The sequence below is a fragment of the Erythrolamprus reginae genome, chromosome 3 (assembly GCF_031021105.1).
Source record: "Erythrolamprus reginae isolate rEryReg1 chromosome 3, rEryReg1.hap1, whole genome shotgun sequence".
In the NCBI taxonomy this organism is placed as follows: domain Eukaryota; kingdom Metazoa; phylum Chordata; class Lepidosauria; order Squamata; family Dipsadidae; genus Erythrolamprus; species Erythrolamprus reginae.
The window spans coordinates 220579833-220607826 of NC_091952.1; the positions used below are offsets into that span (position 1 = coordinate 220579833).

The window sequence follows — 27994 nt, forward strand, 5'->3', positions numbered from 1 at the left end:
TATCTGTATGTAGACTTATATAATACTGTATTTGGAATCATATTGTTAAAGGAGTTGCATTATTATGTTCCATAGAATATCAACTTTAAAAAAAACCCTCCTCTATTATCAATACATTTATGTTTATGTTTATGTTTATGTTTATTTAGATTTGTATGCCGCCCCTCTCCGCAGACTCGGGGCGGCTCACAACAAAGTGAAAAAAACAGTTTACAACAAATCTAAATTTCTAATAAAAACATTTTTAAAAAACCCCATTTTCTAAACACACATACATACACACATACCATTCATAAATTGTATATGCCCGGGGGAGATGTCTCAGTTCCCCCATGCCTGACGACACAGGTGGGTCTTAAGGAGCTTACGAAAGGCAAGGAGAGTAGGGGCAGTTCTAATCTCCGGGGGGAGTTGGTTCCAGAGGGCCGGGGCCGCCACAGAGAAGGCTCTTCCCCTGGGGCCCGCCAACCGACATTGTTTAATTGATGGGACCCGGAGAAGGCCCACCCTGTGGGACCTAATCGGTCGCTGGGATTCGTGCGGCAGCAGGCGGTCTCGGAGATATTCTGGTCCAGTGCCATGAAGGGCTTTAAAGGTCATAACCAACACTTTGAATTGTGACCGGAAGTTGATCGGCAACCAATGCAGACTGCGAAGTGTTGGTGAAACATGGGCATACCTAGGTAGGCCCATGACTGCTGTCGCAGCTTTTATTTACCAAATAAATCAATTGTATGTTTCATAATTTATTATCAAACTTATATACAAAGCAATTATACTGTATGTAAAAGTACCTTGGTGCTCATTGTTAATTGGTTTCAGAATGTACGATAAGTGCTGAAAATCACATAACAAACAAATTTTTGTGTGTGTGTATATATGTGTGTATCACATGTTTTTGCTGAATTTTTAAAATTAAGGGATACTAGGATAGCACTATTTCGGCCTTGTTCTGGCCTCATCAGCCAGCCATATCCTTACTGGGATTTGATCCTGTAGCTTCTGCCTGTAGCTTCTTCTGACAGAATATATATATTCTTCTTCTGACATGTATGTATGTATGTATGTATGTATGTATGTATGTAACATATTTTGCTGATAATGAAAAAGAGGGGAGCAAAATATGCCACACTTATAGATTAGAGTTGTTGGCTAAAAAAACCCACCTAATGTGCCTTGGAATATGGCCCCTTGTGGGGCTGAGAAGCAAAACAGAAGCTGTGATGCTCTTTCAATATACCAGGGTGACTCGACAAAAAATCTGAAGTTAAAATCCATGAAGAGATTTTTTTTTTACATATGTCAGTCTTTATTTCTTTTTCTTTTTTTCTTTAAAGGAAGTCTGTAAAATCAATCTCAATGCTGGAAAACAAAAGGTTTGTCATGACAGTAATGCTAACAAGATCCTCCTATCTATTTTTTGTTTGTTTAACAAGCCAGATTGTACGTATGTATGTATGTATGTATGTATGTATGTATGTATGTATGTATGTATGTACATAGGAAGGTGTTGCCATATTCGGGTTTCTTCCCGTGTAAGTTTCAGTGATTTCTGATGACGTTTCGACGAGGTCCCACTCGTCATCTTCAGGCTGGTGCTTCTGTACTTGTGCTAGGACAAACACAAGGACTGAAGCACCAGCCTGAAGATGACGAGTGGGACCTCATCGAAACGTCACCAGAAATCTCTGAAACTTACATGGGAAGAAGCCTGAATATGCCAAGACCTTCATACCTATACCCGTGATAGATGGATGGATGGATGGATGGATGGATGGATGGATGGATGGATGGATGGATACGGATACGGATACGGATACGGATACGGATACGGATACGGATACGGATATGGATATAGATAGATATAGATATTCTTTCAACATCTTTCAGTGCAAATTGGGTGCTCTGGGGTAGAGCTCTATTTTCGCTACCCCACTTTGTTCCCCCCTGGTCTGGGCAGCAGCCCACCCCTGTATACACACATACACACACACACACACACACTAAACACACTAAAACCCACCTCTGCCGTCAGGCATGGGGGAACTGAGATATTCTTTCCCCCTAGGCCTTTACAATTTATGCATGGTATGTTTGTTTGTTTGTTTGTATGTATGTTTGGTTTTACAAATAAGGGTTTTTAACTGTTTTAGTATTGGATTTACATGCTGTTTTGTACTACTGTTGTTAGCCGCCCCGAGTCTACGGAGAGGGGCGGCATACAAATCCAATTAATAATAATAATAATAATAATAATAATAATAATAATAATAATAATTTTGTTTAATATGTCTTCACTCTGAGATACAAAATAAGATATAGAATACATTAGTATTCTCTATCTCATTTTTGTATCTCAGTGAAGGAATATTAAACAAAATAAATATATAATATATACAGTACATTAGTATTCTGTATATACATTAATATTCTGTATTCTATATACATATATATTAGATAATGTATTCAAAGTGTAACATTGCACATTTAAATAAAAATATTTCTTACAATTTTGAATGTATGAACAATGTCAATATAGAAGCTGAAGTTAAAATCCATAAAGAGAAATTTTTACATATGTCAGTCTTTATTTCTTTTTCTTTTTCTTAAAAGGAAGTCTGTAAAATCAATCTCAATGCTGGGAAACAAAAGGTTTGTCATGACAGTAATGCTAACAAGATCCCCCAATCTATTTTTCTTTTTTTTTTATAGTTTAACAAGCCAGATTGTCCTCTTGGAGCAACATCATTTAATGGCTAATTAACCTATCAATTATTGTATAGAACATTGCTCCGAAACAATGAGATTTGGCATGTGGCGTCTGTCAATGGCCAAAGGGCATTGAGATGCAAAGGAGAGCCATAGATAATAGTAATCATTCTCTTGGGTGAATCAACATCCTTTGACTTTGGCAGAGTCATGTTATCACAATGCTAACCACACTTCAGTTTGTTGTGAAGAATAGCTTTAAAAAATGAATGAAAAAAGAGAGGAAGGAAATTGTTATTGAGAAAATTAGGTTTTGGGACATTTTCCAGCACAGTGTTATTTCACACATGCAGCTGTATGTAAATTTTAAGAAATAAGAGGGAGCAGACTAATTTGCACTATCACATTATGCAATACCTTCAGAATAGAATAGTGTGTGACTGAACACACAAGGAAGTTGTCTTGGTGCATATGCTGCCAGGGTACATAAAAGAAAAGATAAGTTCGTCCAGAATCACAAGGTACAATATTTAATGATTGTCTGGGTACAAATAAGTAATCAAATCATATTAGGAGCCAATCAATATAAATTGTAAAGATACAAGCAACAAAGTTACAGTCATACAGTCATTTATGGGAGGAGATGTACCAAATAGTTTGATAGTGTTGTGGGAATTGTTTCACAAAGTGATGATGTTCGAGAAAAAACTGTTCTTGTGCCTAGTTGTTCTGGTGTGCAGTGCTCTATAGCAGTGTTTCCCAACCTTGGCAACTTGAAGATATTTGGACTTCAACTCCCAGACTTCCCCAGCCAGCATTCACATTCGCTGGCTGGGGAATTCTGGGAGTTGAAGTCCAAATATCTTCAAGTTACCAAGGTTGGGAAACACTGTTCTATAGCATCGTTTTGAGAGTAGGCGTTGAAGCAGTTTGTGTCTAACATGTGAAGTGTCTTTAAAAAATTTCATGTCCCTCTTTTTGAGTTGTGCAGTATACAGGTGCTCAATGGAAGGCAGGTTGGTAGTAATTGTTGTTTCTGCAGTTCTAATTACCTTCTGAAGTCTGTGTCTATATTGTTGGGTTGTAGAATCAAGCCAGACAATTATAAAGGTGTAGATGACAGATTCAATAATTCCTCTGTAGAACTGTATCAGCAGCTCCTTGGGCAGCTAAGCTCCTTGGGCAGCTTAGCAGTCTCTAAAAAAGAAACTCTAATATTTATAGTTCATAAATTATTTTCTCTATGCAGTATTTATTAAACATAATAAGTCTTTCAAATACCAAACTGTTTCGTTTTTTAAAAAAGAAAAAAAGGAATATTAACATAAAATGTTTTAATAATATTCTTTAATTTTCCTTGCCTTAAAGACATCAGTTATAAATATTAATGAAATGAATGAACTTGCATGTGTATGTTTCATCTGAGTTGACAAGAAAGTCTTAGAGTCAAGAAAATTGTTCTTTTTATGCATTTTAATTTGAATGTTGAAGTTTTCACTTTTAATGCCCAATGTTTTAATCCTGCAGTTGTCTTATTCTGTTATTTATACTACTGGTATGGAAACTGATAATGAAATAGGCAGCATACAAACTTAATTAATAAATAACAACCACTCTTCTTCAGTATTTCAATGTCAATATAATTAGTGCAGAAAATCTATATTCACAAAAGCTCATAATTTCATTTACTTTCATCTACATGTCATATTATAATTTTTAAAAATTGTTTCAAGGTAGTAAATGATGAGAGATTTGGGAATGTCTATTCTTTCGTAGATAGCCATTTATCTACTTACTGAAAATGAATGAAGCCAAAATCGGTACAGCTTCCGTAACTCCTTTCTTGGACAAAATTAGCATCCATAGAAGATCGATTAACAAATGATTAACTACCTCATATAGTGATGTTTTGTAAAATGACATCCTAGCTCTGCCTAAGTAAGATCCATGCCAATATGGTTGTAGAAATTATGACTGCAATTATAGAAATTGATCTTCTGGCTGCAAACTTCACTTACACACTATTGTACTGTAAATGCATAGGGAGCAGTGCACAACTCTCAAAAACAAACAGAATAAATCTTAAAATATAATTCTGTTTTTTTAAACCAAAGAAACCTCTTCCAACCAATCAGCCTCTTTTTGGCCAACTCACTATAGAGAACTTACTACAGCCAAATTTGTTCAGCCAACTCCCTACGTGTACCGCTGCTGCCATTCCAGAGTGTTTTCTTTTGGGGCAAAGGGGAATAAAGAGGCCAGATTCACTCACTTGTTTTGCTCTCCTATCTCCAGTCTTGCAAGTTTTGCTGCCTTTTCTCTTCCTGTGCAAAACACCCGATCTTTGAGACTGTGGCTAGGTCGGCGGTGGGGAGGAAGGGGAGTGCATGGGAGACAGCAGCATGAAAACACTCCTTGGTTCTTCCCCAAAGTGCCTTGCAACAGCTTAATCCCCTGGTCCAAATTCCACAGCTCCCCATCTTATTTTATTTATTTATTTATTTATTTATTTATTCATTTGTCCAATACACAAATACATAGGAAGAAAAATAGACATGTAGTAATATATATAAGGGTAAAGTGAACTTAGCGGAGAGGCTATATGAAAGAAAGAAAATATATATGATGAGTGAGAGAAAGGAAAGACAATTGGACAGGGGACGAAAGGCACACCAGTGCACTTATGTACGCCCCTTACTGGCCTCTTAGGAACCTGGAGAGGTCAATCGTGGAGAGTCTAAGGGAGAAATGTTGGGGGTTAGGGGTTGACACAATTGAGTCCGGCAATGAGTTCCAGGCTTCGATAACTCGATTGTTGAAATCATATTTTTTACAGTCAAGTTTGGAGCGGTTCGTATTAAGTTTGAATCTGTTGCGTGCTGTTGTGTTGTTGCGGTTGAAGCTGAAGTAATCATTGACCAGTAGGACGTTGCAGCATATGATCTTGTGGGCAATACTCAAATCGTGTTTTAGGCGCCGTAGTTCTAGGCTTTCTAGGCCCAGGATTGTTAGTCTATTTTCATAGGATATTCTGTTTCGAGTGGAGGAGTGAAGGGCTCTTCTGGTGAAATATCTTTGGACATTTTCAAGGGTGTTGATGTCTGAGATGTCGTATGGGTTCCGGACAGATGAGCAGTAGTCTAGGATGGGTCTGGCAAAAGTTTTGTAGTCTCTTGCGAGTAATGTGAGAAGCTGCGTAGGATCAGATTAACAACTCTAGAAGCTTTTTTGGTGATATTGTTGCAGTGGGCTTTAGCACTTAGGTCATTCGATATTAGTATTCCAAGGTCTTTTACTGAGTGTGGGTTGGCAGTGAGAGATTGTTTATTCAGTTCGTATGTGCGGTTTGGATTCTTCTTGCTTGGGACAGGACATCAGCAGGAGGATGAAAGTAGCAAGGCTTCCCAGAACACTACCTGGGCTAGCCGGTGGCAGGCGGCAGGTGTACTGACAAGCATGGGGAGAGAGGGGAACATGCAAAAGACGGCGGCATCAGAAGCCTCCCTGAATTTCCCTCTGCTGGGAATGAGCTTGCATGGTAACAGCAGCATGAGGAATCCCGCATTATAGATAGTTTTTCTCCTCCCTGCTCAAGAAAAGGGTTTTACCGCAGCATTCTGAATAAACAAGCATTGTAGATTTTAAGTTTTCTTAACTGGAAAATGTGAGCACACCTCCCATGCTCCCCTATTCCTCTTCCTAGGTTTCAGATTAAGGCTATGGGCTTCCTGATCAAGAGGGGGAACCAGCCTTAATTTCAATAGCCCAATTGGAGGCTGAGAGAAAGGCAGTGCTTTATGGGATGGCAGGCCAATCTAGTAATTCCTCATTTTCCCTTCTCCCACCAATTAAGGCAGGCTACTATAGTTGATAGTCTAGCTCAGCTTGGATCTCATGGCTGCTGCTTCAGCCACAATATTGGCAAGGCAGCTATTGGGAGGGGGGCAGAGGAATCAAGGCCAGAGGAGAAGCATCCCTTTTCCTTCTTGTCTTTTCGGGCATTGAGCAGCAGTGGAAAGAGACCAAAAGGAGCCCATGCTGGTTGGGGGACTTGGCCGAGGAACAGTTCCAAGTATGCAAAAGGTAGCTGCTGAGGAGTGCCTGTTTTCAGGTTCTGGAGTAGACATAAATCTGTTCTTTTGCCTCTCTAAGGAGGACCAGCTCTTGGGCTGAGTCCCTTGCCTCCCACCACCCAAAAAAAGAAGGAGAGACAATGCCTTCCCCGGTTTGTTCTATTTGCTGATTGTAAGCTCCTTGGGGCCAAGAAAAATTGCTGCAAAACTCAGTTTCCTGAAGTGGACCACTACTAAACAACTTTAAAAATGATCTAGTAAAAAGAAAAGTCAACCAAAGGAACAACATGCCAACAAAAACAAATAAAACATCCCCAGGAGCCAAACTAATTGAGGTTTAATTTGTATGTATTGTTTACTGGACTGCTAAATTGGCAAAATAGACTGCTAAACTGGCCATGCCCACCCAGTAACATGACCACTGAGCCACACTCACCAAGTCACATGAAGCCTTGCCTACTGGCACATGACCATGAAGCCACACCCACAAAATAAACCATGCCCACACAACAGGTAGTAAAAAGAAATTAGAACCCACTCCTGCAAAAACTGTGGTGCTGCAATATAATTTTGTGTCCAATTTTTCTATTGAAAAATTATTATAATACTAATCTCACTGTAATCAGTTCCTTTCTTTGCTCAAAGCAGGTCAATAGGATATGAATTATGCTAACAAGAACTCCTTCATGTTGTATTTTGTACTAATCAGTGGAATATTTTATAAGAAATTAACAATAATGAATCACTTTGAAAATATATTCAGATGCAGTGATGTATGTATGTATGTATTTATTTATTTATTTATTTATTTATTTATTTATTTATTTATTTATTTATTTATTTATTTATTTATTAGATTTGTGATTTGAAAAAGCAAGATAGGAAGTATACTGATACTTTTGAACTCTAATGTTGGAAAGGGCTCCTTAAAATCCATAAATAGCCAAGAAAGTAAATAAATGGATCATTGAACAAATCAACCCAGGATTTTCATTTGAGGAAGAAATTACCAGCCTCAAATTATCCTATTTCAGATCAAGCTCTCTAGAGAAGGTTCTAATTCTGGGGAAAGGTAAAATTACAGAAAAGAAGAGGCCAACCAAGAGCAAGATAGATCTATTCAGTTATTGTGGTGAAAGGGACACCTGACTTACCAAGTTAGGGACAGATTGTCATGGAGAAAATCCAACTATTTAATTACTAAAATATGACTCTAACTTGATGGCATTTAATCAGTCAATTAATCAACAATAGCAATATCAATAAGGTCATCTCCAATTACCATATTTTTTGGAGTGTAAGGCACACCTTTTCACCCCCAAAAATTGGGTGAAAACTTGGGTGCATCTTATATACCAAATGTACCCTTCCCCCCCACTGCCCGCCCCCAACCATCCTCACACTTTGGTCTCTGCCTCCTAGCTATTTACCTCCTTTCAGCAAACAGTGCAGAGCCTGATTAGCCTGAACAACTGATTATCAAGCTCTAAACCCACAGCTGATTGAGGCTGCAGGCAAGGCACAACTGAAAATGAAACAAGCTGCAAGGAAGCACATTGCTGGGTGGTAGAGCTAGAGACAGAGGCAGAATTTTATTTTCTTGTGCTAATCATACTGCTGAAACTGGATAACTAAAAATGTCTATTAAATGTTCAAAGACTGATTTATTTTAAAATAAATGCTTGATCTGAAGAGGTCCAGTGGTATTGTATCTTCTTTTAAATAGCAGAGAATAATGTATACTTCCAGAAAGCCACAAAAATTTTAACAGCATCTGTACAAGTATAATCTGAAATGTAACAGTATCCTGTTTTAGTATTAAGGCAAGGCAACTGAGTTAATCCCTGACTTAGTCATGTTTGGAATAAATCTATTGGGAGGAGTTAGTGTGACTACATTTAAGAAAACTTTCTGGCATTAATATACTGCCATAAGGTACATTTCTACAATTCTTTGCTATATTGAGAAAAATATTTTTCTCATCTTTTTTTCAAAGTGAATGATAATTGTAATTATATAGTGAAGTATATTACAAAACTCTTTTTTACCTCTTAAAATAATGAGAATCTAAAGGCTTAATGGAAATCCAAGGTCACATCTAATTCAGGCTTGAAATTCATGAGGAAAAATTTTCTGGGTTTACATATTTTCCTAAACCATTATCTATTCAATCACAGTTTATTTAACAAAGTCTTACAAGTGCAGTGGCAGAGTTCACCACCCATTAACCCAAAAACCCCAAAACCCCAAAATAAACTACATTGTTTCTACAGAAATAATTTGAATAGTATTTCAACACAATCCAATTCATAGAAAGATTCTAAAAATAAAATATGCAAGGATCATGGAATTGAAATTATTTGAAGAAGTAATATAATTAATATATAATATAAACACTATAAGTAAAATACCACCTACACCCATAATTATACGTTGAATGCATTCAAATGCAGTGAAAGCATTTGAAAGTATAGTGGTACCTCATGATACGAACCCCTTGTCTTACAAACAACCCGAGATACGAACCTGGGGTTCAGAAATTTTTTGCCTCTTCTTACAAACTTTTTCCTTCTTACGAACCCGCTGCCGCCGCTGCCAAGTAGCCTCGCCGCCCGGCTGTCGCTTTTTGAAACAGCCGTGGGGCTTCTCAGCGTCCTCCTGAACCCGAACGCCAAACCCAAACTTCCAGGTTCGGCATTCGGGAGGCTGCCGAGAAGCCCCCCGGCTGTTTCAAAAGGTGACAGCCAGGCGGGGGGGCTTCTCAGTGGCGTCCTGAATGCCAAACCCGGAAGTTCGGCAAAAGTTCGGGTTCGGGAGGCTGCTGAGAAACCCCGCCGCCCAGCTGTCACCTTTTGAAACAGCCAGGGGGCTTCTCAGCATCCTCCTGAACCCAAACGCCAAACCCAAACTTCCAGGTTCGGCGTTCGGGAGGCCGCCGAGAAGCCCTCCGGCTGTTTCAAAAGATGACAGCAGAGCGGTGGGGCTTCTCGGCGGCTTCCCAAATGCCGAACCCAGAAGTTTGGGTTTGGCATTCAGGTTCAGGAGGACGCTGAGAAGCCCCCCAGCTGTTTCAAAAGGTGACAGCCGGGCGGCGGCGCTTTTTTGCGGGTTTTTTTCATTGCATGGATTAATTGATTTTATATTGTTTCCTATGGGAAACAATGTTTCATCTTATGAACTTTTCGTCTTACGAACCTCCCCCGGGAACCAATTAGGTTCGTAAGACGAGGTATTACTGTAACTATATAGTGCACTGCAGACATATATACTGCATTTGAAAGTTTTTATATAGTGCACTGCAGACATACATACTGCTCAGTAAAACTGAAAAGAAAAATCTCTGTGCTTTAAATATATGGTGAAGAGTATCTAAGTGATAAATGTTATTAAATATATACAATGAGTACCTAAACATGATATCACTTTTACTAAGCGTATGAGTCACATTATTTCAAAGAAAAACTGTCTTGCTGCTTCGTAAAGTCCTAATAAGGATCCATTCTACTAATAAGAATGGATCACTATTTCTCCTAACTCATGCCTCAGACAAGGAAGCAAATTTGGAAAATAACAAACTGGGCAAACCATTTCCTGGGTGAACTCAGAATATCTTGGCCTTGAATAAAAATAGCATGTACAACATATGTACAAGGTAAATTTGATGCAATCTTTATTTTTGGCATTACTGTATTTATCCTGGAAGAACAAGATTGTTAAGGACCGACATGACATTTCATATTAGTGCATAATATTTTTTTCTTTCCATTGCTTTTTTTTTTACTATTCTTACTATTAAAATAAGAATTAGGCTATCAGGTAAATGTCAACATGAGAAAAATAATCATTAAAATATAGATTCAGTTTACCCTTCCCATCCTTTTAATAATTTTATAATGTGTACTATTTGAAAAAGATTTCATTACACAATTATCATTTTAAGTGGTGTCCAGGGCGTTGACATTCAATAAATGTATGTGTCTCATTATACAGTGTTCATTACTGAATGTTAATCAGAAAATCCTAAGACTGCCATATAGTGCAAATAGCATTTTTGATTGGAGATATTAATGATGTGTTTAGCTGTCATGAAAAATTTGGCAATCATTAGTAAATGGATGATTCAGTTCCAGCAACATGTAATTAGGATAAATCATTTAATCAATGAATGTCTACTATCAGACTTTCTCCCCAATGTAACTATTGAGGTGGAGTCATGTAGCCTATAAATTTAATACATTATTATTTAATATTTTAACCTTTTAAAATACTGTTTTAATTATAAATAAATCTATGATATAAATCAAGAGTTGGAGATCCACAACTGAAAAGGACATAGAAGTATTTAAATAAATCAAATGAGATCACAATGTTGAAAACACTAAAATATTACGTTTTCTGCCCTAGTTAAGAGGGATTAGTAGTTAATCTTGAACGACAATGCTGAAAGAAGAAAAAGTATAATTATGAACAATGAAACATGGGATCCTGAGAATCACTCCCAAGTATGCTTACAATGATAGACAAGATGTTGTCAAACATTTAAAGTTGGACTCATGCCAGACAAACACAAACATAAAACCATCCTGTGTCATAGGAAAACACACACACACACACACACACACACACACACATGCAAATAGATAACTGAGCCTGTCACTTTCACTTAGTCCAGCATCCTTCAACTGGATTGCTTTGTGTGGACAAGATGATAACATCTCCTGGACTCCACCAGGAGCAATTTGAGAAAAGGTGAGACATAAATCTAACTAATTGTGATGGTAATTTAGGTGAGTTCTACTGGTGGAATATATTAATATATAACTGAAATGGAAAATAACATTCCATTTGTAGAATTTTCAAATAATCAATCTTTTGTGATTAATTAGATGTGTAGTGCATATTAAAGTATTTTTCTTGCCAGCAATGACAACCAGCATGAAATCATATACTTTCAGTAAGCAACAAAATAGGCACTTAGCAACACTTTGAAAAGAGAAGGGCTGTCAATATGTAATATAAAAGATCAGTAAATAAACCTCTGGAAGAATCCGACAGAATTAACTTGCTAAATCAAAAACCCAATCCAAGTGATGCCTCAATAAAAGTCAGTAATACAAATTATATTTCATAGGGAGAGTGTCACACAGGATTGAGACATCTGATTTAAATGTCATTTATTTACAGCCTCAATTATACATTACAACAATTATGGACCAGAGGAGAAATTTTAAAACCTCATATTATGAGGTTTTACCTCACTACCATGACAGAGCAAGAAAAAAAATCCATTCTTCTGCAAGGATATAACAGATGACCTGCTACTGTATTCTTATCTACGCTCCCAGGCAGTTGATCTCTGCTGTTGTACATCATTGCTTCCAACAGTCAATTTCCCCAAAAATCCCAAAATCCCACTCTTTTGCTAGAACATCCTGATACTAATCCTAATAAAAGGCAAAGTATCTCTTCACACATTTATCTTTTTCCATTAGTGTTCAGCAAATTATTTGCAAGAAAAACTGAACTGCCATAATTAAGCATAAGAAGTAAATAATCTAAAACGTGCTTTATTTTCAATATGAAACCAGTATCTTAACACAATTAAAATATAATTATTTTGCCAGCCTATAAACTCTAAAGATGGACATAGAACTCATTTCTTTTCTTCTTCTTTCTTTTGTATTAGATTAGCGAGTTACAGTTTTAATTGGTTTTTTGAACTAGTTCATAATAATAACAGCTTGCAGTCTTTTTCAACACTGGGAACTTAATGTGAGCCTCTTTTCTTATGATTTATAGCAGTAACTTCATTCCTTCTGGCCATTATTATTACACTGAAATGTAAGTCTTCAAAAGCCTGCAGAAACAGCTGAGGGAATATGGGCTGCACAAAGTAAGGCTAGTAACTCATTAGATTCTAATTTAGTTGAATTCTTAGGCATTTTTCTCAACACAAGACTATATATTTCAACATCGGAATCCACTTATTTATAACTCTTTGGCCCTTAAGTATTTAAAATGCTTGAGCATTCAAACCTGTCTTCTCCCTTGTGCATCTTCTATGTTTCTAGCTTTCTTTCTAGGGGGGGGAAAAGAACACAAATTGCTTAAATGGAGCTATACAGTAATCCTGTTCAGAGGGGTTATTCTGTATGCTACCAGTACAACTCAAGCCTGAGAACTGTCAAATGTCAAATGTAAGACAAGCATAATACTGAAATGTTATACAGTGGTACCTCTACTTACGAACTTAATTCGTTCTGTGACCAGGTTCTTAAGTAGAAAAGTTTGTAAGAAGAAGCAATTTTTCCCATAGGAATCAATGTAAAAGCAAATAATGTGTGCGATTGGGAAACCACAGGAGGGTGGAGGCCCTGGCTTCTCCCCGACTTTTACGGCCCTGTTTCCTCCCAGGAGATTCCTAGAGAGGTCCCACAGATGCTTCTCCCCATCTTTTCCAGCCCTTTTTCCTCCCATGAGATTCCTAGAGAGGCCCCACAGAGGCTTCTCCCTGCCTTTTCCGGTTACAGTTTCGGCTGCTCAGGTTTGTAAGTAGAAAATGGCTCTTGAGAAGAGGCAAAAAAAATCTTGAACACCCAGTTCTTATCTAGAAAAGTTCTTAAGTAGAGGTGTTCTTAAGTAGAGGTACCACTGTATATGAACAAATACATTTTTCAACTTTTGGAGGGAATAGCATCAAGTAAAATACAGTCATACCTCGTCTTACGAACCAAATTGGTTCCAGGGGGAGGTTCGTAAGACGAAAGGTTCGTAAGACGAACCATTGTTTCCCATAGGAAACAATGTAAAGTCAATTAATCCGTGCAACCAAAAAAACCACCCGCAAAAAAACGGCGTTCGGCGACTGCTGGGAAGCCGCGCGGCTATTTGAAAAGGTGACAGCCGGGCTGGGGGGCTTCCCAGCAACCTCCCGAACCCCGAACCCGGAAGTTCGGCAAAAGTTCGGGGTTCGGGAGGTTGCTGGGAAGCCCCCCAGGCCGGCTGTCACCTTTTAAAACAGCCGCGCGGCTTCCCAGCAGCTTCCCGAAGCTGAACGCCAAACCCGAACTTCTGCGTTCAGCGTTCGGCGACTGCTGGGAAGCCGCACGGCTGTTTTAAAAGGTGACAGCCGGCCTGGGGGGCTTCCCAGCAACCTCCCGAACCCTGAACCCGGAAGTTCGGCAAAAGTTCGGGGTTTGGGAGGTTGCTGGCAAGCCCCCCAGGCCGGCTGTCACCTTTTAAAACAGCCGTGCGGCTTCCCAGCAGCTTCCCGAAGCCGAACGCCAAACCCGAACTTTCGCATTCGGTGTTCAGAGACAGCTGGGAAGCTGCGTGGCTGTTTTAAAAGGTCACAGCCGGGCTGGGGGGCTTCCCAGCACCCCCCCGAACCCCGAACCCGGAAGTTCGGCAAAAGTTCAGGGTTCGGGGGGTGCTGGGAAGCCCCACCGCCCGGCTGTGACCTTTTAAAACAGCCGCGCGGCTTCCCAGCTGTCTCCCGAAGCCGAACGCCAAACCCGAACTTCCGCGTTCGGCATTCGGAGACAGCTGGGAAGCCGCGTGGCTGTTTTAAAAGGTGACAGCCGGGCTGGGGGGCTTCCCAGCAACCTCCCGAACCGAACCCGGGGTTCAGAAAAATTTTGCCTCTTCTTACGAACTTTTTTCGAGTTACGAACCGGCGTTCGGGAGGCTGCTGGGAAGCCCCACCGCCCGGCTGTCACCTTTTAAAAGAGCCGCGCGGCTTCCCAGCAGTCTCTGAACGCCGGTTCGTAACTCGAAAAAAGTTCATAAGAAGAGGCAAAATTTTTCTGAACCCCGGGTTCGTATCACGAGTTGTTTGTAAGACGAGGGGTTCGTATCTTGAGGTACCACTGTAATTCTAATTTTTCTTGCCTTCTGTGTTATCTCCAAGGATACAACTGAATGAAGCAAAGCAAAGCAAAAGTTCTGTAAACAATTTTTTGAAACTTATTTTATGTTTAGAACATACTGAATTTTCCAGAGATATAACCTTAAGCACCATAACAAAAAGTGTTGTGTGTCATATTCCAATTATTTTAACTCATGAAGCAATACAGTGGTACCTCGTGATACGAACATTTTGAGATACGAACCTGGGGTTCTGAAAGTTTTTGCCTCTTCTTACGAACTTTTTTCGACTTACGAACCCACCGCACATTGCAAAATGGCACTCCATTGGGCGCCGCCGCCCGGCTGTCACCTTTTAAAACAGCCGGGGGGCTTCTTGGTGTTCTCCCAAACCTGAACCCGAACTTTTCGGGTTCGGCAGGCCGTCGAGAAGCGCCACCGCCTGCCTGTCACCTTCTGAAACAGCCGGGGGGCTTCTCGGCGTTCTCCCAAACACCGAACCTGGAAGTTCAGCAAAAGTTCGGGTTTGGGTTCCGGAGACCGCTGAGAAGCGTCCATCTGTTTCAGAAGGTTACAGCCAGGCAGCGACACCCAGCGGAGTGCCGTTTTTGCAATTGGCAGCAGCGTTTTTGGCCGATCTGGAGGCTGAAACGGAGGTGGGGAATCCTAATAGGGAATTCCATGGGCGGAGCTTTGATGTCACGAAGATGTCCTTCCTGGAGGCCATGTTTCGGCCGACCAGGAAGGACGTCTTTGTGACATCAAAGCTCCGCCCATGGAATTCCCTATTGGGATTCCCCACCTCTGTTTCAGCTTCCAGATCGGCCAAAAATGCTGCCGATGATTGCAAAAACGGCACTCCGACGGGCGCCGCCGCCCGGCTGTAACCTTATGAAACAGCTGGGCGCTTCTCGGCGGCCTCCAGAACTCGAACCCAAACTTTTGTCGAACTTCTGGGTTCGGCGTTTGGGACAATGCCGAGAAGCCCCGCGGCTGTTTCAGAAGGTGACAGGCAGGCAGTGGCACTTCTCGGCGGCCTCCTGAACCCAAAAAGTTTGGCAAAAGTTCGGGTTTGGGAGAATGCCGAGAAGCCCCCCGGCTGTTTTAAAAGGTGACAGCTGGACGGCGGTGCCCGGCGGAGCGCCATTTTGCTATTTTTTTCCCTTGCATGCATTAATCTCTTTTACATTGTTTCCTATGGGAAACAGTGTTTCATGTTATGAACTTTTTGCCTTACGACCCTCCTTCTGGAACCAATTAGGTTTGTAAGACGAGGTATTACTGTATCTCCTTTGATTAAACCAATATTTAGAGAGGTTCTCATGGAATAAGGACATTAGTAATTTCAGATGTTTGTGACCATTTTTGTTTTGGTCAGCAAGATCTTAACATTTGAAAACTTTCAGCAAAAAATCCATAAAAGATTTTCAGTCATTAACAAATGTAGTTATTGTCTTTTTCCAGACAAAATGTTAATGTTGCCATCTCTGCTCATCTTCACCAGCTGTTCCTTCATCATGAACATTTCAGAACCTCTCAGTCTTTATACATTTAATAATCTAACTGCAGTTGCGAGGCACAAAATAAATTGCCAATTAAATGCCCATACACACAATACCTACTATACTGTTAGTTCAAACACATACAGTGATACCTCGTCTTACAAACGCCTCGTCATACAAACTTTTTGAGATACAAACCCGGGGTTTAAGATTTTTTTGCCTCTTCTTACAAACTATTTTCACCTTACAAACCCACCGCCTCCGCTGGGATGCCCCGCCTCCAGATTTCCATTGCCAGCGAAGCACCCGTTTTTGCACTGCTGGGATTCCCCTGAGGCTCCCCTCCATGGGAAACTCCACCTCCGGACTTCCGTGTTTTTGCAAAAACACAGAGGTCTGGAGGTGGGGCTTCGAGGACTTCGGTGTTTTTGCGATGCTGCGATTTCACTGATGCTCCCTTCGCTGGGAAACCCCACCTCCGGACTTCCGTTGCCAGCGAAGTGCTCATTTTTGTGATGCTGGGATTACCCTGCTGGGATTCCCCTGAAGCACCACAAAAACACAGAAGTCTGGAGGTGGGGTTTCCCATGGAGGGGAGCCTCAGGGAAATCCCAGCAGTGCAAAAATGGGCGCTTCGGCTGGCAAAAGGGGTGAGTTTTGGGCTTGCACGCATTAATCGCTTTTCCATTGATTCCTATGGGAAACATTGTTTCATCTTACAAACTTTTCACCTTAAGAACCTCATCCCGGAACCAATTAAGTTTGTAAGACAAGGTATCACTGTATTCGTAAACCTCTAGATTCTTTTATTTTTCATACAGAATCATCCTGCTGCTTAAACCATTTACATCCATTAGAAGTATCTTAACTCTGATTTCCTCACTTGCATCAATATTACACCAATGCCAGAATTACTATATTATTTGCTTCTGGGTCCATTCAAAACCCTAATATTTAACCTGACTCAGAACTTTGGAACTTTGGAACTTTGGATGTCATCTTCTTTGGTCCTCACTGTATATTCTCTGAAGAAGGCTATGCTAGAAATTCCCACTCAGAGGAAATGTGAGTGTTGGTGCTACCAATAGGTCCTGTCAGAAGTCGCTCCAGTCTCTGAAATAGCCTATCTCCTAAAATACAGAATGTCTTTAATGCAGTGGTTCCCAACATGCGCCCATGCCCTACAGGGGGGCTATTTGATTTTTAATGGGGGAAAATTAGAAATTAATGTCCTTTTAAGCTTCTTCCATGTGAGTAGGAGTTCACTTTTTGAATAGTAATATATAATATATGTAATTTGGGGGGAGGATCAAGATTTTAAAGATGCTTAGGTGAGGCATGGCCAAAAAAAGGTTGGGAATCACTGCTTTAACCTCTGGCCCTTTAAAAATGTACCTTTTTTGGAGGGGAAGGGTGTTTGGGTCCTGATTACAAAGAGCTGCCATGATGGAGTAAATTTCAAGAATTACAGTATTTTTATATATATATTTTAAAAATGAATTAAGAAGTAAATATTCTAAAATATTTGGATGGATGGATGGATGGATGGATGGATGGATGGATGGATGGATGGACGGACTTGAATTGCATCAAGTTTAAAAAGAACCATTAACAGAAAACATTATAAAACAGGCAATTCACATGCCAATTTCAGAAATTTAACTCGCTCTTCCCCTATAATTTGCATAACCTCACTCAGAAAGTATGAGTGTTCCATAGACAGCCCAATAACAACTCCCCATAAATAATTGATACACTAAAGGTTTCAAACGATGCATAGTCATATAATTTCTTGGGACTATTTTTGATAATGGAAATCTCTGTGACACTTACTCAAACTCCTCCCTTCCTCAGGGAGCTGCTTTACCCCCGCCTATCTGACAAGTTAATAATGTGGCCTGTTATCCTGCCACATTTTCTTTTCAAATATGGAAATTTAATGATCTATGTAAAAGCCACAGGGATAGACAACCATCTTACTTTTGTCTCCCCTTGTCCTTTACATTCACACCATTCTCCAGTGAAAAAAATCACAGAAGAAAAGAACTGTTCTGGGATTTCATGCATCTTCATACGCTGGTATTAGAATTTGTGAGAATTCATATATTTATAAGCTTTAAATTGAATATCCTATTTTTTAATGTTCATATATATATTGGTAGATTCAGGGCATGCAAAATTACAAAATATATACAGTAATTATATACACCAGAGTGATTCAACACAGAAATATGTAACCCTTCCCTGGTGCAGAGCTGAAGGGATTGGATACTGTAGCCTAGAGGATAATTCTCTGCCTTACAAGGCAAAGGTTGCAGGTTCAAGTCCCAGTGGGTATGGCTAGCTGATGAGGCCAAAATAAGGCCGAAATAGATCTATCCTAGTCTCCCTTAATTTTCAAATTCAGCAAAAAAACCATGTGACACATACAGATAGAATTGTCGGCTATCAATAAAATTAACTGCCTTGGAAATGGCCCTGGGTTGGGCTGAGAGGCAAATAAGGAGCTGTGATGTTCCTTCAATACACCAGGGTGATTCAACACAAAAATATGTAACCCTTCCCTGGTGCAGTGCTGAAGGGATTGGATACTGTAGCCTAGAGGATAATTCTCTGCCTTACAAGGCAAAGCTTGCAGGCTCAAGTCCCAGTGGGTATGGCTAGCTGATGAGGCCAAAATAAGGCCGAAATAGATCTATCCTAGTCTCCCTTAATTTTCAAATTCAGCAAAAAAAAACCATGTGATACATACATACATACATACATACATACATACATACATTACATACATACAATAATCTCTGGTACCGCCTTCTGCCGCACAAATCCCAGCAACCAGTTAGGTCCCACAGAGTTGTCCTTCTCCAGGTCCCATCGACTAAACAATGTCATTTGGTGGGACCCAGGGGAAAAACCATCTCTGTGGCGGCCCTGACCCTCTGGAACCAACTCCCCCCAGAGATCAGAATTGCCCCCACCCTCCTTGCCTTTCGTAAGCTCCTTAAAACCCACCTCTGTCTTCAGGCATGGGGGAATTGAAATATTCCTTTCCCCCCAGGCCTATACAAGTTATGCATGGTATATTTGTGTGTATGCTTGGTTTTTAATAAGGGTTTCTTAGTTATTTTAATATTAGATTTGTCCTATGCTGTTTTATTATTGTTGTTAGCCACCCCGAGTCTACGGACAGGAGCGGCATACAAATCTAATAAATAAATAAATTAAATAAATAAATAAATAAATAAATTAAACAAACAAATGTATTATTTTGACACACAGTAATAACCAATATTAGAAAACCTACTTTCCAATTTGATAATAAACAAATACAGTAATGAGAATTACCTACTGTAGTTTATTTCTTTTTTCCACTTTCAAATATCATGTTCCTGAGGCATAAATATAAAAATGATAGATCACATTAACATGAGAAGCCGCAATATTTATCCAAATAAGACTCAACTTTAAAATAGCTGATAAATGAGTGCCACAGATTCAGAAAAGAGACCCATTGAGATCTGAATTTTATGGAAAGCCTATAAGACAGGTGCTTCTTATCTAGCAACCTTTATTCAAAAGAATGTTGTTTTAGAAGTTATATGTTGCTATTATGACTCATGGTCATGACTCCATCAATATCTCTTAAATACTCTTTAAGTCATCCAGTTTGTCAATTGTTCCTACATTTTGTGGTAGCAGTTTTTTATATATGTGGAGATGCACATCTTTTTGTCTAAATCTATCATAATAGAACTTCACTAGATGACCTTCAGTTCTAGTATTCCAGGATGGAAGGAATACCTATCCAATACCTCTCCTTGCATCTGATATTTTTTTCACTGCAGTTATTTCTCCTTATTTGTCATTACTTTTAAATTTTTAAAAAAGACATTGCTAGCTGCACTCAATACATCTTGCAAAAGGACTTCATCCTTACTTTTGCCCTGTGTGACATTAAAGCATGACCAATCTGCCATCAACCTTTTAAATTCTCTAACAGTAACATCTCTGTCAATCTTTCAAGGGACTATAATGGATGAGCTATCGCCACTCCTTTAAAGATCTGTACAAATCTTCAGTTTAAAACCCTCCATTTTTGTATTCTTTGCTTATAAAGAATTAATTTAACTTCTTAATTATTTTATTTTCTTTATTTGGATTTTCCCATTTTACATTATTTTTGTGTTGACCAGAATTGAATATATTATTTCAAATGAATCTGTATCATGGTATTCCAGTTTTATAGACATTAAAGACTAAATATTTACCATTGCTTTCATAATTATCTGTAACACATATTTCACACTCAAACCCCAATTCATCATTTCTTTGCAAATTTTAGGTTAGTAGGGTGAGACAGGATTTTTTACTTCCTGTAAGTAAACACTTCAGCTAAGTAGTTCAATTGGCATTGTAACAGCTGGAAAACGTACATGGTCTTTCAGTACCAAAGACAGTTCCAGGATGCTTGCTTTCTGAATGGCAATTCCTAATCACAAATAAATTACTATGACTATTTTATATGATGATTTGATTCTTACCTTATATTTTAGCAAAAAATATAAGATTTGGCAAAATATAAGATTTGGTAAAAAAAACTCAAAGAAAATTTACTGAGCCATTTTCCCAACATCACCATTAAGTAAAAGTTGGTATAATTCCAACTGAAATGGATTTTAAAATATTCTATTTGGATTTTAATCCTAATTTCTCAGCAATTTACAAATTCAGATTACTAGAGTTGGAAGCCATCTTGTAGGTCATCTAGTCCAAACTGTCATTCAAGCAGGAGTCCCTACATTACTTTTTTTTTCTTATATCCAAGGATCTTGTTATAGTATAACTTGAAAATTGCATCAAAATGTGTAAAGTTTTTTTTCATAAACATTAAAAATACATTCATTACACGGTATAGTTAAGGTCCACAGTTGCACCAATTTGATTCTTTAAAGCCAATTTTGATTCCATTTGCTTAAATTAGAGATCGGAAGTATTCAGATGTTTTGAACTATAATGCCCTCTTGTTACTGAGCTTGTATATTACTCACCATGGACTAAATAGAAACCCCTATCTTTCTTGCTTATTGTTCTTTTCCCCCCACAAAAAGCCCCTATTAACTACAACAGGTTGCCAGTAAAAAGCCCCTATTAACTACAACAGGTTTTATCACCAAAAGCGTTTTTTTCACATCAATATTCTGTAATGAACAACACTGGGGTTTCCCCTACTGATTCAAAGAGAACTTTGTGTGTAAAGTAGAGGGTTGCAAAGATGTAAGCTGCATCACATGGTAACATTGGACCTTAACTATCAAAGTCAGCCTAATCCAACTGAATGCCTTTCAGATGTTTAGGATTACAATTCTGACTAATTAATGCTTTGTGAATTCTACTCCCAGTGATCTGAATGCTATCAAACTGGGAATCCTGGTCTAAACTCTTTCAAATATTTTCCGTGTGTGTGTGTGTGTGTGTGTGTGTGTGTGTGTGTGTGTGTGTAAAAGTAGAAGCAAGGATTAGTTTATATTATACAAATTTAGTAGATTTGTGGCAACTTCTGTGAAATAGCTGAGCATTATGGTGACCTAGAGGTGAAGCTTCTCACTTGTAAGATTGAGATTCAATCCCAGACAGCAACAGATGTTTTTTTTCCTGTCAGGCAGGGTGCAAAGAGAAAATATCTGCTGTGAAGTCCACAAAGATGTCAGGAAGAGCATCCAGTAAGTCTCAACTCTATCCTGAATTAAGGGAGCACAGGGTCATAAAAAGGAAAGAAAACAACATGTGAAATAGTCATGGTTATCAAATTCCCAGTTATGGCCACATCATGATAAATTTCTTCAGACAATGCTAAGAGTCATACATTCTCATTTTAAGACCCCAATAGAGCAGTGTTTCTCAACCTTGGCTGCTTTAAGACATGTAGACTTCAACTCTCAGAATTCCTCAATGAGCATGGCTAGCTAGGGAATTCTGGGAGTTGAGGTCCACGTGTCTTAAAGTGGTCAAGTTTGAGAAACACTGCAATAAAGATTACCTACCTTCAAAACTTCTTGAGTAATGTATAATAGACTAATTTAATCCAGGTATTATGTTTGTAAAACTATATAATCTACTCAATTTGGAGCCAATATTTAATAGGAACAAGGATGCATAGCTAACATGTTTTGTCTGTAAATGTTGGTTTATTTCTTTGAGGATTGGAAAAATATATGAATCCAACATTTCTTTTCAATAGTCAGGAATGATGTATTTACTCTGAAGAAACCTTATCTCAAGGGGGAAGAGAAGAAATTAGAGAGTACCAGAAATAAAATATAATGTTGGGAATCAAGGCTGAAGTTACTTCAGGCCTATTTGGTTTCAGCTTCAATTCTCAATATACAACCCAAACCAGGTCTCTTGACAAAAAGAGAAAGATTTCCCATTCTGAGCTTGGATTTCATTGTAGATAGTTGTGACAAAGTATCTTTTTCATTTATTGAGCTGGAGAAGAGCATGTTAAATGAACATGTTAAATCAGATAATACATTAGAAATGAATGAGTCTCAAAGAAAAACACCATTTAAGTCACTTCAATAACAGCACCATCTCAATTCTCTCTACAGTAACCTCTCATTGGTTTAATGTTGAAAGGAGAGGGCAAGAAGGAATATTTCAAATTCATATCCACCTATCCTAGCTGGGTGATAATTAGCCTACATACTAGTTCTCTGTACTCCAGATGAAAGAACATCAACTTGTCACAGTCACAGATAGACAAAATGTGAAAATTAAACCTAACAATTATTCTGTATTTCGTTATAGGTATAAATTACTGAAAGCAAATCCCTCACAAACTATTTTATGACCTACCTTAGTGATTTAAGAAAGAAAAGACAAAAACACTGAATGCTTGTGTAAAGAAATATGTGCTCAATATATACCCAATCTTAATTCATTTTCTGGAGTATTGGGCTCAGTAGGCCCTACTCATAGAAAAGCATGCCTAATATTTCAGCCGCAAATTTATTTATTTATTTATTTATTTATTTATTACTCAGATTTGTATATATACTGCTCCAAAAAAAAGAGGGAACACTCAAATAACACATCCTAGATCTGAATGAATGAAATATTCTCATTGAATACTTTGTTCTGCACAAAGTTGAATGTGCACAACAGCATGTGAAATTTATTGTCAATCAGTGTCGCTTCCTAAGTGGACATTTTGATTTCACAGAAGTTTGATTTACTTGGAGTTATATTGTGCTGTTTAAGTGTTCCCTTTATTTTTTTGAACAGTGTATAAAGCTCCTTATATAAAGATACTGTATATGCATCAGCATTATGCAAAGTGGGGTTGGGGAAACAAACAGCCTTTAAATTGTCCCACTTCCCCTCCAATTTCTGTTAGTGCCACAAAATTGTCTTGGAATGCATCCATGCATGTTTTACATCTAGCAACAGTCAGAGATTTCAAGACCAATAGGTTTTTCTTGTAGGATATTAAGCTCTTGACATGGAATGTACTATCAAAGCAAAAGTAAAGGGGGAGAACACAGCACTCCAGGGCCGATTTCCATTTCAAACTGCATTCTGGCACTTTGTACTCCAGCACCACAGGCCGATCAATATTTAATGCTCAGAGAATCTGTTTCTGCGGGAGTCATGTCAGGGGACCTCTCCAGCCAATCTGCTTAGACTGAGAGGGTAATAATTATTCATGGGCTCCTGCCTCTCGCTCCTTCTTGTGCTCAGCCCCGCTCTGCTGACTCAGTGCCTTAGTCTCCTCGCGCGCGCACTCTCCCCACTGCTGTAGCTGGACCTCTTTGCCTTCGCAAGCTCGGAGCTTCTGTAGCACCTACAATGGCTAAAACTGCAATGGGTAAGGCAAAAGAGAGTGTTTCTTTTCAGCCCGGAAGCCTCTCTCTCTCTCTCTCTCTCTCTCTCCCCAACCCTTTCCCTTTCTGCTGTCCTTGGTGCTGAATTGTATTTCTAAAGGGGATAGTGATTATTATTATTATTATTATTATTATTATTATTATCATCATCATCATCATCATCATCATCATCCTTGGTTCTTTTTAAAAGCCAAATCGGGAGGGGGCTAAGCAGCCGTGATCTTAAGTCTTATGTTTTACTTGAAGATACGGTATATTATTTTTGCTTTAATTTCGATCTTTTTAATAGCCTGATTCCCAAATCATTTCAACCGTTATACTTGGATGCCGTCCGACTTAAAAGCTTTCCTCCTGTTTTCTTGGGTTGAACGTCGGGCAAACCAGGGGTCCCCTTAGGGGGCTTAAGAAAACGCTCTTCTGGAGGACCCCCGTGGCAGACCGGGGTTAAGCTAGAGCCAAATAGTAAACTTATTGTGCGTTTTTGGGGCTGGCTGGTTTCCAGTCTTGCCCATCGTTCGCTCTGATCTCCGATTGTGCCAGTCGCTCGGGTTTCCGTCGCCCTTGTTTCAGCACCAGGGCCAGCGACTTTCCCACCGGGTGTGCGCCTTCCCTAGCCAACCCGCCCGCCACGTGGGTGCGATGGAGACAGACAACATTTCCTTTGGCGAGGGTTGTTGCAAAAGAGAAGTCAGGACTGCAATAGACGCGTTGCTTTGGAATGCCTTTGTGCAGCGGGGCGGAAGGTTGGGTGATCCTTGCTCTCTCTGTGTGTTTGTGTGTGTGTTTGTGTGTGTTTATTTGTTTGTGGTGTGTGTGGTGTGTGTGGTGAGCAAAGACAGTTAGGGCTGGGGCGGTGTTGGCGAGCAGGGCTTTGTGTAAGGCTCGCGCCGAGCCCGGGCTCCGGGCGTTCCCGGCGAGAGCGCACCTGCAGAGTTGGACGCCACCCGTTCAGGCAGCCGAGCACAATGCAGACCGACCCCACCCATCTTGCCGGCGCCGCCGCCGGCGCGCCACCGCCTCGCAGGAGCCCCGGGGGAACTCGCCCCTCCCTTCTCCCTCCACCCCACCCCCGGCTAGCGAAGAAAAAGATGCACGAAGAGAGTGGAGGATAGCAAAGCAAATACCCCGCCTACCCCTAAATGTCTTCCATGGCTCTTGCTGGTTTGCTGCATCCATTGGTGCCGGTGTGCAGCCTGTGTGTGTGTGTGTGTGTGTGTGTGTGTGTGTGTGTGTGTGTGTTTGCTCACCCTGAAGTAGGTCATTTGGATTAGCCTCCTCTTCCTCTTCCCCTTCTCTATACAGCAATCGCCTATTCATTACAATGCCTCCAGCGAGTTTGGTCTTATTTGGTCTGACTAGAGCAAACGCTGCACCCCCCCCCCCCGCCCCGCGCTCCCACCCCGCCTTTATCATTTTTTTAAAAAAAAAATTCCATGCAGACTCCATAAACCTCCGCCACACCCCTGGACTGCGCGCTCCCGCCCTTTGCATCTTAGAAGGCAAAGAGTGTGCTCTCCAGGAATCGAGACTGCAGGTCTGGGGGTGTCAAAATAACCCACTCTGTCTGCTTTACCAGCCGATATCTCAAGCTCCCTACCTCGAACCCTCCGATTGAGCCGAGTTTTGCAAAGTGCAAATGGCCGAAACGGCCTCTTTAACCCCTCCCTCCGACCCCTTTCTCTTTAGCCTTTATTTTATGTTATTTTTTTTCCCTGAGTCTGCAATAAAGCCCGTGGAGAAAAGTGATACTGCAGTAAAGGGTGTGGTGGTTCTCGGGAAGCACAGAAGAGAAATGGACCGTCTATCATAACATCATTGGCAGACCTTTTTAAAATAAATAAATAAAAATAAAATCGCATCCTTTCCTCCTTAGTCATTAAGAAAAATATATAGAAAGATGCTTTCTCAAAAATGCTAACTTGCTAAGTTGGCCCACCCACAACTCATCAGGGCACGATTGAAGAAAACATCCATTTCCCTGCACTTGCTTCCAGGGAACAAAAGCCTTGGCATAGATATTGTCCTTTTAGACGCATTCAGAATTGATATGGATGCCCACAGATGCCCTTTCATTCAATATTGCTCTTGTTTTCAAAACCTGGTGGAAGAGGGCTTTGTTATTCCTGAGGGTTGGGCACCAGACAGCTGCATATGCTAATGCAAGCAGTCAAGAGCTATCAGGTTCTGGCCAGCCCCCGCAGTGCTTGCTCACACCCATTCCCTTCCCTCCCCAATGCAGCAATCCAGAAATCAGTACTGTATTGATAATTTGGCCTCCTTGGTCAGAGACTGGTCGCTGCAGGAGGCCCCATTTCTGAATTTGGGCACCATGGTTAAAATGACTCCTGGAATACTGATGAGAGACATCCAGAGGTCTGCTGATTAACAGATGCAGTTATTCTGTCCTCTTGCTATTATATATAAAATCAGCTATTCGTACTGTGTTCCTTGGATAATTAATTGCATTACATTATAAACAACAGTTCCATTTTCTCCCATTCCATTAATAACACTTCATTGTTAGGTCTCAACTGGGGGAAGAGGCTTCTTATGGGAAAAAAATCTTATTATCTAACTCATCTAAATCTGAAATAACTTTTTTTCCCTATTTACAAGCAACATCCAGCCATTCTCTTTCTTTCTCCTATGTATATAGGGATGACTACAGCTTTTTTTTTTCTTTGATGGTGGTTGGGTGAATCTAGGATTTTTTTCCTGCAAAGGGATAAGGAAGAATCTGTTAAATAATAATTTAAATCTTTGGAAAATCTATTGGGATAACAGCAAAGATGTGGTATTCAATTTAGGACAACTGGATAATGAGTGTTAGGGATTAGACAAAACAGAGGGAGGTTGATTTTCATAAAGATGGAAGTCTGTAATTGATGCATCTAAAAGCAATTACAATTACTTACAATACACAAAATGTGCTTCTAGGGAAAATCGAGTAACGAACTGATAAAGACATAGATACAGAACTTATAATAGATTTTACTTCATTCGTGATGCAGGGCCATGCTAGCTATGTAAATTCTCACTCTTGCAATGAAATCCTCCAATGAACTATTATGTTTTGGTGCATTATTCTCAAAGATGGAAATACTGTCCCCTGGAGCAGTTTCAGTTAAAGCTATGTACGTCCATGAATGAGAATGGTTTGCTTTGAACCTCTGCAACAAACCATCATATTCCTGTAGTTCTGCTGAACCATTTCAGGTCAGTCATGGATTAGCTAAACCAAAACCCAGAGCATATCAGTTGTTTCAGGTTTCAGACAAAACAAAACCCAGATAAGGTGAGAATGGTAATGTTCTATGTGTCTTCTTTTTCTTCCATAATACTCAATGCAGCATACTCCCATCTGTCCCTTATCCTTTTTTCTGTCCTTCAGTCATCACCACCAGTGTCCCAGGGTACTATATCACATGTGCTTATCCCTCCTCCACCACCTACCAACATCCTTAGCTTTCCTCCACTCTGCAGCTACCATTTCTAGGCAGAACAAAACAGCCCTATTTCATCTAATGCAGGAATCAAAATACCAGACACAATTACGTTGCAGTTTAGGCATGGACATCTCAACACTAAATATTCCATGGAACAATTTATGCAAAGAACTCTGGCACATCCCTAATTTTTAAATAGTGAAAAAAAGAACCTGTACATTCCTAAATGTATTTCTTTGTGAAATAAAAGGGAGCAAGCATCTAATTAGAACCAATTTAAGCTAACTTAACATTTAACTGCCAACAAAAGATTTGTTATAAAGTCTCTGTATAGGGAGGTAACATTTAGCTATCAGTTACAAAGAATTATTTTGGACCTTGTTCAGGAGTGCTTACTGGGAAGTTTGAGTGAGCAAAATTGCGATTACTTCAAAAGCTTGTATTATAAAACATCAGTAATAAATGCTCAGGACAGGGTTGAATGAGACTCCCTTCTTAGAAAAAGTCATTTTTGG

At 39.7% G+C, this 27994-nt stretch overlaps 1 protein-coding gene across 4 annotated transcripts in view; it reads left to right on the plus strand.

Annotated features, from left to right (window-relative positions):
- STMN2 (stathmin 2) overlaps positions 1–27994 on the plus strand; it is a 224397-nt gene that overhangs the window by 162799 nt on the left and 33604 nt on the right. Inside the window, exon 1 of one of the 4 annotated variants that reach the window (XM_070747962.1) lies at positions 23941–24017. The exons of the other annotated variants lie outside the window; for them this stretch is intronic. Within the exon in view, the coding sequence (XP_070604063.1) occupies positions 23999–24017 (19 nt within the window). The 5' untranslated portion in view covers positions 23941–23998. Of the gene's footprint in view, positions 1–23940; positions 24018–27994 lie in introns of those variants that run through there. 4 annotated transcript variants of the gene reach the window in all.